Source organism: Rhea pennata, chromosome 13 (assembly GCF_028389875.1).
Source record: "Rhea pennata isolate bPtePen1 chromosome 13, bPtePen1.pri, whole genome shotgun sequence".
NCBI lineage: Eukaryota > Metazoa > Chordata > Aves > Rheiformes > Rheidae > Rhea > Rhea pennata.
Window position 1 is genome coordinate 9,492,682 of NC_084675.1, and position 16,241 is coordinate 9,508,922.

Consider the following 16,241-nt stretch of genomic DNA (forward strand, 5'->3'; position numbering starts at 1 on the left):
CCTCTTGGTATACTTTTCTAATTAATAGCACTGCATTTGTATAAACATCAAACATGCTTCCACCCCCAGATTTTATTCTCTGAAGTGGCAGACAGTCACTATTCAGACTTTAAAATAAAGCAGCTTGTAAGGTCTGGATAATGAGTATCTTCATTTGTCCTCCTGTAAACCAGTCTGGAACTGTTCCTGCTGTACAGATGTTAATAGTCAGGGTTTTCCCCCCCATCAGGTTACTTGTGGAATCTTTTAAAACATCAAAACACATAGGTGTCTGTTTAGTATTGTATGTTTACAAGTATTCTGGAGCAAAACTAAGCAGCCATTCTGCACTTACTGTTTTCTGGTGTCCTCTGGCACACTGTTATTCTCTGATAGATTGGCAATATTTCTTGTCACAGAGTCATACATACTCACTGCTGTCTTAACATACTACCTTTGTGGTGCAAATAGTAAATAAACACTGAGAAGACCCCATGGTTCACTCACCATTTAATGGGGGAAAAAAAACAATACATCCAACAACAAAAAATTCACAACAGTATTAAATCTAAAAGGAAGTAAATGCACAATTTGAAAATGCACAGTGGAGTACATTTTCTCAAGAAGGCAAAAATATGGTATAGCAGCTTGAGCATAAGAAACCTCTACTTGAACTGCTATTATTAACCTCCTAGGTGATTACTACATTTCTCTGCAACCAAAACTGTAAACTGGGGAAGGCAATACTGACCCTCCTGTGTAACATCCTACTAAAATCCTACTGAAAGTGCTCATGGAAGAGGCAGACAATACTATTACTACTCAGAACTTTAGAAACCCAGTAAATAGCAGTAATTTTAACTCCACAGAGGTGCTGTCATTAAAGAGTGAAAGACCATAAAATCAATTTCAATTAAAAAATTCCAACACAAACCTACTGAAATAGAAGCCAGCTCATGAAGAAAGCATGCCTGATTCCAGTTCATTACCAACTGATGAACAGAAATATGAAAACTGCAACTAAGCATTGCTTAGTCTCTTATTAAAAAAAGAAAAGTGGAAGATCAGTATAAAAATCCTAGCAAGATATGAAAGCATACACAAACCTTAACTGCATACATAACATACGAAATAGATCCACTTTATTGCTCAATTATCACCCTGGCAGGTTGAGATTATTCCATTTAAGTCTCAAGTCAAAGATCAACACTACTTGATCCACACATTAAAAGACAGTCCCTCTATTTGCAAAGCCTTTTCAAAAAAAAAAAAAAAAAAGGCCGATGAAGCATAAAAACAGGGAAGAGAATGACAAATCAGCTTCCCAGTGACTATATAAGAAGTTCCCTTAGTAATAAAGCATGCAAATGATACGAACCTTCTCCTTCAGCCACTTCAGCACGTTCTGGCTTTGTTTCTTTGTGCTGTCCTTCTGCCACTTTCACTGCCACTGCTCTGCAAATAGCTCCCAGTTTCCGATCCAGAGAGCGGACTCCTGCCTCTCTAGTGTATCTAACAGACACAATTATTTTACTGATAGAAAAAAAGTTTTTTTTTTTTTAATATATATAAGACAGATGTCTTCTGAATTTCAACATACTTTCTTTTCAAAATACATCCAAATAAAGTGAAATGTAGAAAGCAGTAAGGCCTTAGATTACTCTAATAAATAGGAAAAAATTTAATGTGCTAATATCAAACTAATTGTTGTTTGTTGATAAAACTGTTAGGCAAGTCAAACCACTGAGTCAGAAGAAGATACGACTAACATCTGGAACCCAAACTTACTGAAATGCTAAATGATGCTCCAACGACATTGAGTTCTTCTCACGCATGTAAAAAATTAAAAGGAAAGGGTATTTTTTTAAATTCAAAACTGAGTTAATTGAAAGTAGAGGAACTGACTGGAAAGCGTATTTTCTTTTAATCTATGAGTTAAAAATAAATATCAGACAATAACACTTGCTAAATTAAAAATGCTTTTTCTGGTCATAAAATGCTCCAAATCACTGAATGCTGACATACTTCTTCGTTTGTAAATGAATTAATCTTTAACAGGTCTAACAGATGTTTTGGTTGGCATCTTTTCTCTCATGTCCTACAAAAAAAGTAGTTCTAACTAATAGAAGCTATTTTAAAACACTTTTTTTAAAACTTAATTCCAACTTCCAGACACATGTGGCCCATGGAGTAAATAAAATTATGACCTCCATTTTTTCTATGAAGATAATGTAAATAAAATTTGATTAAAGATTGTACTATGTCAAGACAATGGATTCACATACTGAAGGCACTAAAGAAATATTAGCTTGAAATATTTCTGCCTATTCATACTGCTTTGTCAATTGTGCCAGCACAATTGACACACTAAAAACTAGATCAAGGAAATCTCCAGAGAAAGATTTCTGTTTAGTACAGAGAGAAGAGCTAAGAGGAACTTGGAAAAAGCATTCCACAAATTACCAGTTGCTGAATTTCTGAATATATAAAGACTAAATCTGAATATAATGAAATGTTTCATGTTATAAATAATTTAGTTATCAGTAAAAAAAATCATTTAAAACTTAGAGCAATGAACAACTGCTTTACCTGGTAATTATGTCTAAAGTGGTTACTTGTGGAATCTGGATCTGCTGTGGAGTCAGGCCATGTTGTTCAAGCTGTTTAGGAATCAAGTGCCTATGTGCAATTTCAATTTTTTCTTCCTGGGTATATCCTTCAAAAGAAAGAGCAAATGTTTACTAATCATTTTGACCATACACGACAATATCAAATTTACAATTTTACATTTATAACTGTACTGGACTGAATTAATAATCCTTCCAAACACCCAAGATACCTCTAGATCCTCAAAAATGACTCAGGCACCCAAGTAGAACTTCAGAAGAATCTAAAACATGCTGTAGATATTAACATTTACAGTAGTTTTGTTCTAGGTACCTAAAATACTTGGCCTAGTGATCAAACAGCTTAAAGAGTTAAGAAAGGCTGCCTTTAGGTACGTTTATCAAGACCCACAAATTAATTCTCTCTCCAAAGGGACCTTAATGTGATAAAGTAAGCATTAGGCATATTTTGAATAGTTTAGAAAACTGGATTTCATACACACACAAAATAAATAAATAAAACAGCGCTAGTCTCTTCCAGTGATCCTGAAAGACTGGTAGTTTTGGAGCCTTGTAGGGTACCAACTTCCCTTGAGAGTTATCTTAACAGTTAAAACAGTCATTGGAAAGGAAAGGGATACTGCAGTATGTTACCAAATCACTATTTAATATAGAAGCATACAAATAATCTTCAATGCAAAGAGTGGGACTTACTTCTCCTGCAACCTGGCTAGAGCTACAGTCAAAAGACTGGCTACTGTACACAGAACTCAGACTCCTAGCTCAGGTTTGTGAACTGCAGTCTCATGATAATGCATAAAAAACATACCTCTCCTTTACCTCTCTGTAGGGATAGTCCTTTGTTTACTGTGTTATGTCACACAGACTACAAAATCTAGTTTCAGGAAACAGTTCAATTCAGTAAGTTATTTTCTCACACTATTAGTTTTCAGGATTTTCTAGAATTGCTGAATTTTGCCACAGCAGGCTTTAGACATCCTAAAGAACTTATTCTATCATACCAAATATTTTTCCCCCATATATTTGTTATGATAGAATAACTGCAACTGAACTACATTACAGTGTATGCTACTTTTTCCTCCACACACTTGTAAGTATTATGGCATAATATCTAAATTTTTATTTTGGATTTTGTTGAATATGATTTTGGGAATGAGAAGCATAATAAATCATAGTGTAAAAATCTGTATTTGTTTAATATATTTATAATATACATCACAATAAACAGTATTAGGCACCTTCACGTGTTTTGGTGACAAGCAGCAGTCACTGTTTGAATCCTTACAAAACTATATTCTAACACCTGCAATGCTCACATCCAATTTCATTTTCAAAAATTCTAATGATTTTGCAAACAGTTTTTACTCAGAACCATGAATTTGTGGACTGGCAAAAAAAATTATTTTCTCTACAGTAACTAGGTTACACTTAGAAATTCTTCTTTTCATCAGATCTAGTTCTAGACCCAAATGGGTCTCTCTTGAAATGTCTGGTCATTCAATCTAGTTTCCTGTCATGCTTATCTTACAGAATTGCTTTTTATTTAACAAAAACCATCCCAATATTAAAGATCTGCAATAAGTATTTTAATGAAATCACTTCAGTGTTACCTGGAACTTGAATGACTTCCATTCTGTCCAACAGAGCAGCTGGGATAGTAGCTGTAGTGTTGGCTGTAGCTATGAAAAGGACTTGGGACAGATCAAAGGTTACATTTAAATAGTGATCGGTGAAACTGTGATTTTGTTCTGGATCCAAAACCTTAAAACAAGAGTGAACATGAACGGATGCAGTTCCTCAATTAGACATAAATACGCACATTTTTATTACACATATATATGTTAAATCTGACTTGACAGTCATAATATAGACTTTGAATATTAGCATAGTCTGGTCCTCAATATTCTGCCTAGCTGACATTATTTTAAACTAGATTTCGTACCACATGCTTTTGCAAGTTTGTAATAGGACCCTTAATTCTCTGTCCAGTTCAGAGCAACAATGAAATAGATGCTTCCTGTGCATCCCATTGCAGCCAATATGATCAATTCAAATAGCATAAATATTTTTAAGATAGAGTGTGTACAATGAAGTTAAAATTGTGAAGTAGGGTATCAGAAACTTCTGAAAGCTGAATCTTCTCTTTCAGCTTCTTAAGCAATGAACTCTGCCCTTTCAAGAATAGACAATCCTCATTTTTTTCTGTTTTTAATTTTTCCAGTGACTCTGCTTCAGGTCCTCTAATATGCAACAGTAATAATCAGCGCAGTCAGCACTGGAACAGGTTGCCCAGAGAGGTTGTGGAGTCTCCTTCTCTGGAGATATTCAAAACCTGGATGCAATCCTGTCTAACATGCTCTAGGTGACTGTGCTTGAGCAGGGGGGTTGGATTAGATGATCTCCAGAGGTCCCTTCCAACCTCAACCATTCTGTGATTCAGACAGGCAATCGATTCCGAAGGCTGAAAAGGTCTTTCATCTTCAGGCCATACTCTTCTCAAAGGACTGAAGTCATTGTGAACAATCTAACTCTGCATTCAAGAACTCTTAAGATTTATACTGTTGATAGGTAATAGTTCCTTTTCATTTTTAGAACAGTATTTGTCTTCCATCAATGAATGAATAAAATGAAACTTTCACTATTGTCCTCAAAAAATTAAAGTATCTATTTTGGCTAGGTCACCCACACAAAGTATTTCCTCACCTTAAAGAGTCAATGCCACATTCAGTTCTTGGTGTCAGGAACTGACATTTCTGGTCAATTCATGAAGAGGTAAAGAGGAAGCTGACTGCAAATATACCTGGAGAAGTATTTTCAACCCATAGTTGTTTTTTCTGTTTATGTTTTAAAGGATCAAATTATACTAAAAATTCAAGATCTCTCTAATTTTATCCTAACGTACTACTACATAACAGGCTTTGAAATTAATCTTCCACACTGCATTCAATTTTTGGCACAGCACTTAAAAGCACAAACTTAAAGATGCACAAGTACATGGGAGTCCAGAAGCTTTCAGATCCCAGCCACACATTGTCTGGACTGTGCTGCTCTCTTCCAGCTAACTAGAGTTCTCAGGGCTTCCAGCTCTGTATCAAAAAGCCTTCTCATCTTGAAGTCAAAACTAGTAGGGTTTTGTCAGAAATTACTGGCTAACAGAATTTAATGAATTTTCTAACCAGCTTTCCTTGCAAACAGCAGCAGTAAGTACCTATCTTGAAGCTCAGCATCTAATAACTTAAATAGAAAGGCTTGGAATGTGTTTATCTAAGCAACTGATGCAGATGGCTGATGTCAGTTGACATAGCACATGTGGCTCTGTAATAAAATGTGTATTTTCTCTTAGCATTTATTTTGCCTACTATCACTAAATCACTTGCCCTATTCAAAACCTGTCCCACATTTTCTTTGTTCAGCCTTTCACTTGTAGGCACAGAAGCTCTTCTTGTTGTTCTTGATCTCCCTTTCAAATCTCAATTCTAGGTGAGCTCTGGCTTTCCTACCACAATCTTTGCAATGTTCTTTTCCAAGATTTGTGATCCAAAAAACCCAAGCAAACCTAAGAATCAAAGACAAAATTAAATAAACACTGAAGAATAACAACATGCACTCTGGCAAACCTCAGTAATTTACTGCTACAGTGAAAGTAAATCTGTAGCTTAAAAACCAGTCATGTCCTTCTATTGCTTTTACCACTACTTAAATTGGCTACTCTATATGCATGTATTTAAGCTATTATTTGAACTAATTGTTTTTCACTATTAGGTGATATACATATGGTACTTATACAGATCATGATTGTATTAAGGTGCCTTCCTCTAGTTTCTAAATGGTGATAAAAATCAAAAGTTCATTGTATATAGCATTCTACACTTGGCTTCTATACCACCACCTGCGTACCACCTTCATTCCATTTCTTCCCTTAAATTACTGTCATGCTTTTTCTTCTCACATGATGAATTATCTATGCTATGCTGACATGAGTAATTCTCATGTTACAAATAAAGGGACCTAAGCATCTCCTGAGAAACAGCACACTGCTGTCAAAATAATTTATATGCCTATATCCAAATGAATGCACCCCTTGTCCTAGCAGCTTGAGTTATAGCCAAGAACACTGTTGATAATTCTAAAAAACTTAGAATTTGAGCAGTTGTTAGCTGGCTAGAAATTTTTGAACTTTTATTATTCTAAACCCTGCTCAATCTTTGAAAAGTTAAAAAACTTCAGAATAGAAATGTTCTATGATCACAAATAACTACCAAAATACATTTTTACTTCACATTAGAAACATAGTAGATTTTTTCTGAAGTAGAACAACTTCTGATTTTATTTAATTAGTAAAAGCTCTAGTTTTGAAATACTGCAGATTTTAAACTAATTTTTGGAATTTTATTATGACTGTAATAAGTATTTAAGATATTGGAACGTGTATCTAAACTCTAAAAGTAAGGCTTTAACTTAGTGAATGTTATTGTTCATTGGCCGCAAGATATTCAAAAGCTTCTTTTCTTACCCTCTCCAGCAAGAAACTGCTATCATATACTCCCCTTCTTTACTGATGAAGGTAAAGGCCTTGAAGTATCATGACTAGCCAAGCACACTGATGAATAATTCAATTAATAGTTATAAATACCTCTTATCTCAGCTAGTCCTACAATCTCGTCCTACACTACAATCATATGCAGTGCACCCAAACACGGCCTTTAGAAACTTTCTTCAAAGATCTGCATCAAACATTAGTCTCCTATTCAAAGTCTACTTTTGTAGATTTTTCAAGCATGACTTAAACCAAATATCTTAATTCAGCTTACTTTTTTTTACATTAATAGGCACCACTTGCTCAAAATTCTAATCTATGAGCTCAGCCATTTGCAACCACTTCTCAAGATGATGGAAACCATGTATTCTGACACACCACTCCCCTCCCCTTTTTTAAAAAAGGCATTTGCATACGCATATTAATCTCTTCCCTTTTCTAGTTTGTAACAAGACTTTCTTATGAATTCCACTTAGTGCTATGCTGCTGACTAGAGCATTATGTGCTATAATACACAAAACAGTGCCGCTGTACTCCTGTCCAAACAACACTATCCAATAAAGGTAATGCAAATTGTAATAAAAAACAACTTGGATAATAAATATGTAAAAATATGAATTATCTGAGATTTTCTACAAAGGCTAAAACTTCTTTAAACTAACAATTCTTTGTCCTAGTAACTATTTCATAAGATAATACATAAAACAGTATCATGCCTATACATTTAAAACAGACTTTCCAAAGCACATAGAACTGCTCTTCAGCTAGGTATCTCTCCTAAAGTTCAAGTTCAAAAATTTGCCAAAGAAATTCAACTAATAGAAAAATCCTAAGTACAAAAAGAATATTCAGTGAACAAAATATCTTGTTTAATTTGTGGCCAACAGCTCACATGGCTACAAAGGCATCTCTGTACCAGCACTTTGTTACCATGAAATCCAGAATAAGTTCCATGAACATTTAATTGCCTGGCTCTGCTCCTGGTCTGATTTCCCCACATACAAATAGTCACTATCAGGCACTTGGATACATTTCTATTTTCTTCTCTTTTAAACAGAGGTCATCTAAATTTAGAATAAAACATTCCTTTGTTGATGAACAGTAACTGGAAATAGGAAGACATTCTGTTTTGCTTAAGCAACAACTGCACAGAAACACCACAAATAAACACATATCCACTAAACATAAAAATCACACTTTGCTTCCAAGCTTACAGAGTATGTCAGTTTTCTTTCTTTCTGAATGTACCCCACTGTACAGAGCCAGTTACCTTTGCCATTTCAACAACATAAACCACAAAAAGCAGTTGAAAATTAAGCTGTTTATGTCCAGGTATGAGTTCTCCATTAGAAAAGGATGTTTATAGACTAGAGGGATAAACAACTCTCACATAAGAGCACCACTCAGACACAGTTACTAGAGCAATTGCTTCTCCAGATGCAACTAATAGTCAATTAGCAATAACCTGCAAAAAGACTGCAGCCCAAGCAGAAGGTTGGAAGCCAATCTCAGCTGGAATAATTCATGGCAGGAACAGAGTTAACTGCCATTGAGAATGAGGTTTTAAATACAGAAAATAGAAACATCTCAAAGTAGCAGCAAAACATCAAAAACCACACACACAATAATTCAATAATAAACTCATTTCATTTACCCTCACATGTCTAGCTGGATAGGAAAATGATGGAAATGCTAATCCCTGCTGCAGGATAAGCAATGAAAAATAACTGATCATAATCAGCAGAGGTCAACATTAATGAACAGCTGCATGATCAAAATGTTTCCCCCTCCACTCCGCAGGGGGGGGGGGAAGAAGTGATGATTCTCTTTCCAAGAAGTGCCAAATCATTGCTCCATTACTGATTTTGAATGTTTCACATATAACAGCTAGCTAGTTAACAAAATACAGTGTTTTCAGTATTTTTTTATCCATGTATAGACTAGATTAAGGCCAGTTTAGTTTGATATCTACAGGAAAAATGACTGAAGAAATACCAGCAAGCTCAGAAAAAAATAAGCAGCAAAGAATAAAATCCTGCAAGTGGGAAGTACATATAAAGAAAATGCATTTGAATATTTGTTACACAGCCCTGCTTGTTTTCCTTGTACTTGGAGGCTTTTCATGCATTCTAGGAATGTGTACCACACACTTAAGAAATACAGAGTTATAGGATCATAACTGTCATTTTTAAAAGTTAAAAAGAGGACCCATGGTATCTTTCAGTACATTTATATTATTATTAGTCCACGTTAATATAAAAAGATCTAAACAAAGGGCTCAAACCATAACCTGTTCACACACTAATTTTCAAAAGTGTGCTTCATCAAAATAGTAATTTTACAATATCTAACAGGAAGACAATAATAACAAACTGCATTTGTAGAAAGTCATAAAACTTAAAGATGAGTTCAAGATAAAGAATTTCACTTTAAGTAGGAATTTTCATATTAAAAGCACTGGATTAAGCAACATCAGTTAAAAAGGTTCATTAAAATGACTCTGTATGCAAACGTTACCAGAAGCATTCACTTTCATCCCCACTCACAACCCCCCAGCTGCAGAAGTTACCAAGCCTTAGTCTGCCAACTGAGATGATTCTAAGAATACTCCCTAAATCATTTCAGTGAAATTGAGTCAGCATGGCTTAAAATTTAAACAACTGTCTTTTAAGAATCCAACTTAATTTGACTGGAACAGACAAGGAACAATCACAAAAGCAGTCCAGCTAAAATTCTGACAGGATAGTAGCCTCTTACAGATGGACAGGACATACAAGAGTGGTTAAAGGTGTAACACAGCAGTATAATGAAATTCTGGACATATACAATACCAAAAATCATTAACAGCACTAGTCCTTCATCTGCTCTGTACAGCCCCGAGTGTTTCAGTCTAGCCCAGCCTCACTGTGCCCTCACCTTCCTCATCTCTACCTCTCCTCTTCCTCAGTTCTGGGATGGTAAGATGTGCATGGCCTTTGGCACTGGCAGTGGGCTGGAGAAGGCTGGGCTCGTTTTGTTCCTACACCCAAAGAGATGCTCTCTCCTCTCTCCAGCAAACTGCTAGAAAGAAACTGCAGAATATGTAAATCAGTGTGTCCCAGCTGTGGAGAAAGGAACTGTACTAGGCTATCCTCATATCCTATATTCCAGGAAGAAAGGGAAGTAGTAGTTTCTGGCAGCTCACTGCTTTTTTTCTACAGAGACATGGAGCCTGCAAGCCATGCACCTTGATCTATCTTCATCATAATCACTCAGTTGTAGCATCCTGAAATCTCAGTAACTAACCTCATTAATAACATTTCTACAGGTGATGAATTTACAAAATAATCCAAAATATGCCCTAAGAACAACAGTCCTTAATCACATTTCCTAGATTTTACTTGTGTCTTTAAGCAAGTCAACTTCCACATCTCCATACTCCCGTGAAAAAATAACTACATCATGTACTTCAAAATTAGATTCATTTTTATCTTGGACCAAGTCCCACACTAAAGAAAAAACCCACACATACTCACAATAGTTGACTCTCCGTAAAAATTTCATAGCTGACTCTCATTGAAAACATAGACACTCAGCACATCATAATTAGTCAAAGACTAATCCATGACTTACATGACAAATTTAAGTACAGATGGTTAATTAAAACATTAATTTTTAAAAAATGATAAAAGGATGCAAAACTAGCCCATATCTATATTCTGGGTAACATGCTTACTTCTAGCACAAGCCTATGCCATCAAAAGCTTTAAAAATATATTAAAATTGTTCCCCAAAAGAAAGGGAAAACTTGAAGAAGTCCAGCTACCTTCTGGAGGGTTTACAGTTCTTTCTTACATCTAACAGTATTTGGTTATTAAAAAAAATTTATGTCTTAAAATCCCCAAACAAATAATATTAAGGCCTAGATATTCCTGGAAGCTACAGAACACTTACTTAGTTCAGCATTATGCACATCTTTGTGTTTAAGTACAGATCACTGACATCAAAAATATCTTTCTCAATATACCAAGTGATTGCATTTGCATTGGCATGAGAAATTGAGAGCAATCCAAGAGCATTAAAATACACTAGCTGGTATTTTAATAAAAAAGCTGAGACTATCATGCTATCTTTCCTAAATTGCATCTTCCTTTCTGAACTCAGTATTTAAAGTTTTAAGTTAAAAATGAAAGAGAGCTTGTAATTTAACATCTCTTACCTCAAGTAAGGCTGCTGCTGGATCCCCCTGCAAGCTCTTCCCCAGTTTATCAACCTCATCTAAAAGGAATACTGGATTGTTAACCCCAACAGTCTTCAGTCCATTGATAATTCTACCAGGCATACTGCCAACATAGGTGCGTCTGTGAGGAAAAAACGTGGAGAAAAACGGGTCAGATGCTTGAAACAGCAGCAGAAACAGCAAAAATAAAACTCAAAAGGAAAATCTAAGAATCAGTAGTAGCTTTATAACAACTCTTAGTTTTTGCAAAAACTTCTGCAAGTAGTAGATAAAAGTGCTAAATATGCGTTTGAACTAATACAACAAATTATATCAGAAGATGAAAATTCTAGTTCCTTAGTGAATCAGTTGGTTCAGGAAGATGAACTACATACACATTACAGTGCATCGAAACATTATGGCTTAAGAGGCATTTCACATGATTCAATACAAGCATCCTTGAACTGTATAAACAAGCAGAGGCGGATTTGGAAATGTTATTAATACTAACACTTAAGAATAGCAATACTGTCTTTCGTCATTTCAACAGAGTTCACACAATGTGTTACAAATCAGGGCAAAATTCCAAATACAAGGGGTATCAACAGTTCAGCGTACGCGCCACGTGCTTTACCTGGTAATCACAGAGAGAATATTTCTTATTATGTCATTTCAACAATCAAAACATGGAACAGTGCAATGAAACAAGAAATTACCAGTCCAAATTTATTCAGCAAAGCTGGTAAAACTTTTTTGCTACAAGGCACACAGAGCAACCAGGATTTACGCGCATATATACCCATTTGCTGCATTTATCATAGTCTTTTCTGCTTGTGCCGTAAGTAAACAAAATAGTATATTTAAAAGTATGAAATGCCAGTCACTCAGAAAACAGAGGTAGAAGAAGTACTGAATTATGGTACCTATCTCATGATCCTCACAAAGAAAGACATTTGGAACAGGCCTGCTTTGCCATATGATTTGTTTCAATACAGTCCAAAACGAATAGGATGACATTTAGAAAGATGAAACCAAAAATATCGTGGGAGTAGTTGCAAAAGATACTAGAGAAAATTTAAAACATAAAAATAACTTATAATATGAAACAATAATGCTAGTTTTGTGTAATATTTAACTACTGAAGGAATAAATGCATTACTGTATTTAATTCTGGATCTGAGTAAAAATAAAAGCTTTTAATATCCTTTAATAGCTAGAAATGCACTATAATTTCAATTTGCCAATTACCACCTTCACGAGACAGCTGTTAAAGACTCGAGCAGCCAGCATCCAGTAGTTTATCATCTCACTGCTTTTGTGAAGTCTATTCCTTCAGCAAGAGAGCAGCTTCCTCTCCAATGAAGGTGCACTACATAAAATCTATTATAGGTCAAGAATCTGCATGGGAGAAGCTATTATACTAGCATGTCACTTCGTTCTCCATCTGCACACAGTCAACCTTGCCAAAAGAATGAAAGAATCCTATAAAACACTAACGGAAAATCAGGAGAATGAAGCAGAGCTGAAGCTCACAGAAGTGAATCATTTGCAAACAGAACCAAGTTAACCATTGTAGCCAATTTTTTTTGTTTTACGGAAGATGTTTACTGCACCAGTAGATACAGTTTATATACTTCACATACAACGCAACATGAATGCTTCTTAACATTTATCCCAGAAGTAGCATAACATATTTAAGCAAATAATAAATGTTATTCCTGCTTACTTGGTACATTATTCTCAAGCACATACTTAGATTTACAGATAAGATGTGAAATAATGCCTTATATTACAGTGGTTTCCAAACAACACTTGCCAGACTCACCAGGAACTAAGAAGAGTTAACAGAATTAAATGCCACCAAAAAAGCCTATTTCTAAACGTATTTGTACAAGCTCATAACGTATTTTTTATAGGCTTTGTTTACTCGAGTACTTAATAAGCATATCTACGCTCTGTACTTGTATAACAAAGCCATTCCTCACAAGTGAAACTGTTTGAGGTTTGTTTCTTCCAGCACTGTAGCACCATGCTTGCGCTACAAATTTCTGCTAACACAGCTGTACTGCCTGTACTGGTCAGGAATCATACCTTTTCATACTTAGATGAACCTGAAAAAGCCTTCAGCATAGACCAAAACCAGAAGAAAACTGTTCAACTTTTAGAAGTCTAAATAGTGACGTAATATAAGAGTACTTCACACAGAGGCCAGTATGAGAGAAAAAAAAAAACCAACCTCCCCCCAAGCCTCATGGTGATCTCACTTATACCCCTATAAATAAAGGAAGCAACTACATTTTCTTTTTTAATAATAGAAAAATGACATACATGCAAGAGAAAAGATCACATAGTTCCTGTAAAGACAGCGTATCAGCACTGGGGAGATCTTAAAAGCAGTGAGATGCTTAGAAAAAAGTTCAACAAGCCCATCAGGGTGCTTTGTTTTTCTTTAAATGCAAGTTACCATCAAACGCAAAGCAGCAGACTTTTACAGATGGTATGGACGAGTGGTAAACATTAATGACAGCTGTAGGATGTCTGATAAAGCACTTCTGTTTTTGTACTGAGATGACAACTTTATTTGGGTACTAGAACAGTAGTTGCTAGGTCTTTGCCCAGTGAAGGAAGGATTCACATGAACTCCAGCTGCAGACACATGATCCACACTTAAATGGTAATAACTAGGCGTTTCCTGATTGCCCTAGCTATACACCACGCGGAACAGCACACTTACTGAAATACCACTCCATTTGGTTGCACAATCCAATGTGTTTGGTTTTGCTTGCTGAATGTGTCAGTATATACCTTTCGCCTACAATCGTAGTAAGCGGCCAAACACAGCAAACACTATTGTAGGCAGAACTTGTTTTCAAATGAAACTGAACCATTTTCTTCTTAAATGTTTTAGTATATTAGGCCTCCACCAACATACTATCATGTTTCTGCAACGTTAATGGAACTTTCTTTAATTTCAGCCTAATACAGAGTTCCTTACTTTCTCCTAAAGAGAAAAAGAATATAATATTAGAAAGTAAGCCTATTTACACTATAACTCAGAGAAAAGCAACCTGTGTCTCCAACACTTTCATACCACTTCTATAATTCCTTTCTGTGACTGTCACAGGAAGAACAGTCTGAATTCACTTGGCTGGGATTAACTTGGAGGATCTATTCATGCAAAATGACATTACAGAGAGGACTACAGAAAAGCTGCAGTTTCAAACTTGATTAAATCTTAATCTGAAGACATAGCAAAGCAGAAAAAAAATAAAGCAGATTTTAAAAATTGTACTAAACTGTTGATTTTAACTTTACATACACAAAACCTGGAAACGCATTTGGCTACAAGGGATGCATAACTCCTCCTTCTTCTAACTGCTATATAGTTTGGTTTGGGTCTTAAGCTATACACTTCCTTGTTCACTGAAAAGTTATCACACAAAACTCTTCACAGCATTAGATGGTATTTTTCCTTATGAAAAATATTCTGTCTTGCTAATACTTCCAGTCAGCTAATCTTAAGTTAAAAGCTTTAGATATAAAATCTGTAAGGTAACTTACTTCTAACATGCATCTGTAGTTTAATAAAGCCATCAAAAAAACCCACTGCAGTGACAGCCACAAACATCTGAATTTAAAAGTTTTGTCCCATTATCACACAACTCCGGCTGTCTTTATTAAAAATAAGCATAAGATAAAAAGCCAAAAATAAAATAAGGAAAGCAGTAAAGGATTAGTGGCAACTAAACAGAAGTTGTTTACAGCTTCACTTCTGTTTATAACATCAGTTTCACAGATACAGTCTCCCTACTAGGGAGGCTGAAGTCCAACTCCACCCTGGAAAAGTTACTTAATGTCTTAAATGCTGTAATGCTTAGTATTCAACAGCCTCTTGTGGTTTCAGTTTGAATAGCAACATGTTGATTCTCCATTTAAGTAGTTTTCAGGATTCAAATCACAAATAATTTGAAACACCAGAATTATTATTTGTTTAACAATGGTTAGCAATACAGTTTATGAATTACAAGAAAGCACACACTGAAGGAGGAAGACAGTTTTCCTTAATTAAGGAAAGTAAGGTGGCAAAAAGAGCAGGTATTAAAAATTTACAAATCAATCACATGAATACAATGCTGCTGTACACTAAAACCTGTTGCATTACAACAGAAATACCTACAAATTTCTACTGTTCACTATTTAGTCCTCAGTAGCTGCTGAGTATGTGGACAGAATCTATTCTAAGAAAATACTTTCAGAAGTTCCTTTCAAGCTACAAACTAAAGATAAATGTCAAGCACTCTCTGGAAAACAAAATTCCCAGAAATCTGCCACAGAAGAATCTGCACAGGAACAAATGCACATTGCTCATTCTTTCAAGGGAGCCTAAGGTTTACCAGCCAACTCTGAATTTTCAAGTGGTGATCAAAATACATAATCACTTTTTCCCATCTCATATGTTCTGGTCTATTAAGTAATGAAGAGTATATTTTAGTCTAGATTCCTAGAAATAGATCATATCCTTAGATTCCTAGAAGTTTATGCATAGCTTCAGCACAACACGATACACCAAGTCTCCTGCATTCCTTTCAGCTGGGACTGTCTACTTTTGCCCCTAATGTGTTCACACATGCAACTCGCTTACACATTTGGAAGTCTGGTACCACAAAATGAATTTTTATTAGAACATTCCGTATAATAATTGTCATTAAAATGACATAGGGAAGTGGTAAGAACATCAAGATCCTTGTTAGGCCTTGAGAAAAAAGCATACATTACATGCTTTTTTACAGCATAATCTGGAATTGAAGCAAGAAACTATGTTGTACACTGATGACAGAAAACAGCAGTGTAGACATTGGGCAAAGTAACTGCTACAGGGCATCAAGAAAGAACTGATAGC

At 35.3% G+C, this 16,241-nt stretch overlaps 1 protein-coding gene across 2 annotated transcripts in view; it reads right to left on the reverse strand.

Moving 5' to 3' along the window:
* Positions 1 to 16,241, reverse strand: part of LONP2 (lon peptidase 2, peroxisomal) — a 44,278-nt gene that overhangs the window by 19,100 nt on the left and 8,937 nt on the right. For both annotated transcript variants that reach the window (XM_062586430.1, XM_062586431.1), the window contains 4 exons: positions 11,342 to 11,483; positions 4,217 to 4,367; positions 2,569 to 2,695; positions 1,358 to 1,491 (listed from right to left, as the gene is read on the reverse strand). In XM_062586430.1, coding sequence (XP_062442414.1) covers positions 1,358 to 1,491; positions 2,569 to 2,695; positions 4,217 to 4,367; positions 11,342 to 11,483 — 554 coding nt within the window. The remainder of the gene's footprint in view (positions 1 to 1,357; positions 1,492 to 2,568; positions 2,696 to 4,216; positions 4,368 to 11,341; positions 11,484 to 16,241) is intronic.